The sequence below is a fragment of the Microtus ochrogaster genome, unplaced genomic scaffold (assembly GCF_000317375.1).
Source record: "Microtus ochrogaster isolate Prairie Vole_2 unplaced genomic scaffold, MicOch1.0 UNK3, whole genome shotgun sequence".
NCBI lineage: Eukaryota > Metazoa > Chordata > Mammalia > Rodentia > Cricetidae > Microtus > Microtus ochrogaster.
In genome coordinates this window covers 15,362,995-15,367,040 of record NW_004949101.1, presented here as the reverse complement: position 1 = coordinate 15,367,040, position 4,046 = coordinate 15,362,995, and the positions used below count along the sequence as shown (strand labels likewise).

General features: G+C 45.8%; 1 protein-coding gene across 1 annotated transcript in view; it reads right to left on the bottom strand.

Annotated features, from left to right (window-relative positions):
* Positions 1 to 560: 560 nt before the first annotated feature.
* The window catches only part of Prokr2 (prokineticin receptor 2), a 12,190-nt gene continuing 8,704 nt past the window's right edge, over positions 561 to 4,046 (bottom strand). The window contains exon 3 of the mRNA XM_005365560.3: positions 561 to 3,077. Within this exon, the coding sequence (XP_005365617.3) occupies positions 2,381 to 3,077 (697 nt within the window). The 3' untranslated portion in view covers positions 561 to 2,380. The remainder of the gene's footprint in view (positions 3,078 to 4,046) is intronic.

Here is a 4,046-nt window from a genome sequence, read left to right as displayed (position 1 = left end):
ATGTCACATTCTTCCTTGTGATGCCTGGAATTGTTTGTCATGCCTGAGGGCCTGAAGCATTTTTTGATTCTTCCAATTTTAGAAGTAACTTATTTTAAATATTGGATGCCTAACAGAAACCTGTAACAGCGCCAGTGTATAATCATCTTTTATCTTATTGTGGCCAAGAAAATGGATCTGCTTTACTAAATGATACTAACTTTTCAGTGTGAAATAGTAGGAATAAGTGTGTACTTATCTTAACATGTTACAAAGTGTCTTTATAGTGGCATTTCATTTGTATTTTGATAAATAAAGCTTGCCTGAGGATCAGAAAAGTAAAACAGCCACACTGGTCAGCCTTACAGACAAGGTAGCAATGACGCATGCCTTTAATCCCAGTAGCCACACTAGCTTGCCATAGAAACCAGGCCATAGTGGTTCACGCCCTTACTCCCAGAACTAGAAAGGATTATAAAATGGGAGGAGACAGCTCTCGGTCTCAGTCTCATTCTGAGATTCCTGGAGGCAGGATTACTGTTCTTGGACTGAGGTCGAGGTAAAAGCCTGGCTGCCTTGCTTTTCTGACCTTCAGGTTGAACCCCAGTTTTTGTTTCTGAGTTTTTATTAATCATGCTTCATATAAACACAGCATAAAAGATTAGCAGGGAACCCTTTCAACACCGTGATTATACTTCTGTACGTTAACTATTTCATATGAGAACCGCATACCCTTGCTCCACTGGAATATTACATATACACATTGATAATTACAGAAGTGTTTTCCAGCTGAATCCAAACAAAAGGAGGACCGTATGTTCAAATGTAAGAAGGAGGTGAAACCTGTCGACACACTCAAAGGATACAGGGTCTACTGGAGAGATTGGAGGTTTATCATGGAAGCCTGCCGTGCCTATGCCCTTGAAGGAACACTGGTTCTTCAGGGTTGAGGACGGTCTTCCTTAGTAACAAAGTGTGCAGTTAAGGGAGGGATGCACGTAGTGCTGTGAAGGAGGAAGGAGACACTCCTAGGCAGGCAGGTCAACCTCACCAACCCTACTGTCTGCAATGACACAATACAAATGAGTTCAGGCCTGGGGTCCACCCATGCTATGTTGGGAAGACGGTCAGTGCTTCCAAGACCACAGGGATGCTGAGAGTATGGGCATTGGCTGCATCCTCTTGATTTTACCCTGGGGCAGGTGGACCTCTATGCCCCACTTGAGATACGCTACTTTAAAATGAGTTCAGTAGTCTCGGGTCCAAAGATCAGGGATGAAAATGTGAAGCTGTTCCTCTATTAAAAAAAGACCCACAGTGAATGTCATTTCCAGACTCTAATGAGCTATTCAGTATCACATTCTTAACCAGGGTAGAGCTGGAAATCATACAGACCGTGGCTTCAATGGGCTTTTCTAATGACCTGTTTTCATCATTCCCATTTCATTAACGTGGAAGCACACAGAGATGAGTCCTGGAGTTAGGACTTTCACACAGATCTTCGGCTCTCAACCAAAACTCCTTTTATACAACAGAGCATGTTCTAGAGAATCATCCACATTGTAGTAAACGGACACAGATTCTATTCATTGCCACTGGCAGCTTCTGCCTCTTTCTGTGTCCTCTTCCTCCATGACCCCAAAGCCTTGTACTTCTTGGCACTGAAGTATCAGGAACTAGATGCATGTCTTGTGTTTGTATTTCCCATCTTTGCCCTATAGGCTGATGGAATTTGACACATCAGTGGTAAAGACATTTTCCCCCTTTGAAATTACACCATTGTAGGTAAGTACAGAATATTCAGGAGATAGCTGGAGCTGGGTGGGGAAGGTGAATATGATGTCTGGATTCTCTTACCCTGAGACCATGGGCTCCATACTGATGGAGTCACCCTTACACTTCTGCTGGGTCTTTGTACTTTGTTCTGTTGCCTTGTGACGGTTCTGTGTGGATGGGATAGAGACGAGAGAATACGGAGCACGACTCTGGTTAATCATCTGTGACCTCTTTCAAGTGCTCTAGATGGATGGATAGCTAGATTAAGTGGATAGATAGAGCATGGTAGCGCCAAACAGATGCTACCATTTGTCGGAAGGGGTGGTAACTGTTTCTGCGCATAGCAGGTAGTCAGCAAACGTCAGCTCCTGTCCTTGAATAATCTCTTGCTGTGGTTTGCACACAGAAGGCATTCAGTCCTTGTCACTTGCTGCCATTTGTGTCTTGTCTCTCAAGGTGTTACACAGGTATCAGTTGTACCATATGTTAGGACATAGGAGCATCCAGATACATTTGGGCAGGAGATCATGAATACTGTTGTCTTTTCTCATGTAGCTCATGAGTGTTTGATGGTGTGTGATACACTGAGTACCGAATTTGTTTTCCCTTGGGCATCACCAGCAGGCTACTTCAGCCTGATACAATCCACCTCTTCTGTGGCCGGCACCCCACTGGTTTTGAGGTCAAGGTCAGCGCTCGACTTGCTGCCATAGGGAGAGGGCCGCCAGTGCAGTAGCAGCATCTTCTTGAAGTACTTCATTGTGTTGTTCTTGACCGTCACGAAGCACACAGTGTTGATCATGCTGTTGCTCATGGCGATGCACTCAACGACGTAGAAGGCGGTGAGGTAGTGCTTCTCCTTCACAAACACAGTGGGGAAGAAGTCTCGCACGATGGTAAAGCCATAGAAAGGTGCCCAGCACAGCACATAGGCCGTGAGGATGCCCATGAGTAGTAGCACAGTCTTGCGGCGGCAGCGCAACCGCTTGCGGATCTGCTCCGTCTGGAAACCAGGTACAGCTTTGAACCAAAGCTCCTGGGAGATCCTGGCATAGCACAGGGTCATGGTGACAACTGGGCCCACGAACTCAAGGCCAAAGACGAAGAGGAAATAGGATTTGTAGTAGAGCTGCTGGTCCACCGGCCAGATCTGGCCACAGAAGGTCTTTTTCTGGTTCTTGACAACAACGAGGATGGTTTCGGTGGTGAAGTAGGCAGATGGGATGGCGATAAGGATGGAGACCATCCAGACCAAAGCAATCAGGAACCAGGCGGTCTGATAATTCATCCGCGGCTTCAAGGGGTGGACAATGGCCAGGTATCTGGAGGGAGAGGGAAGCCAGCAGTATAGTTATACTTGGAAGCATGATTGATTTTTTTTTAATCAGTCCAGAGCATACACAAAAGCCCGGGAATAGCACAATGAATCCCCAGTTGCCCACTACCCGGGTTTAAAGAGCACTAGATCATTAACAGCCCTACTTGGTATTTAGAGTAGGGATTTAACGGAAAGAGCAGACAGGTCAGATCAACCTGGCTTTTCTCCCTTGCTTGGCATAGGGATCTGGGAATTCCCTTTCCCTCTGAGATCTGTTTCCCTAAATACAACCTGAGACAAATGGTACTTACCCTGCGGGATGTCTGTGAACATTAAACATGCTAAGGATGTACTTGTGTGAATATCTTTCAGTAGCTACATGTGCTCATCTGTTCATGGAACGATTATACCCTTTGAGTTTTCAATTTTGCTGTCCTGCCCACAAGGCACTCTTTAAGTTTTTATTCAGAATACCTCACTATTTAAGCTGAAAGAAGACCTCAGAGTGAGGTGTGGATATTGCCTGGGCTTTCTCCATCTCCCTGTTGGCGTCAGCCTGCATTATGGAGGCAGTGAGATTGAGGACTCTAGTGAGAAATAAGCCCTAGGCCCAGGTTCATGGCTGGCAGATACCAGAATCGAGCCACCTGATACAATACTTTCACGCCCCCTTCCCCACGCCATTTCACACTCAAGAGAAAGTACATAATGAAGACACTTCACTGTGGTACCTTGAAGCTTTACCCTTGTCCTTTTCAGACAGTCACTGCTCAAGAAACACAAGCCAGAATCTACTGTGGAAAACGAGCTTGCCTGTGTGGGTTGCTTGTCTCCCATCTGAGAGAGGGCATGGTAGCTATTTAGATATTTAGGTCCTGGAATAATTTCTGTGCATTATGTGGGTCGGGGGCAGGAAGGTGGAGGAAGAGAAGAGGTGCAAGATGTAGGTAAGAGAGACTATCCAGGAAGCAAG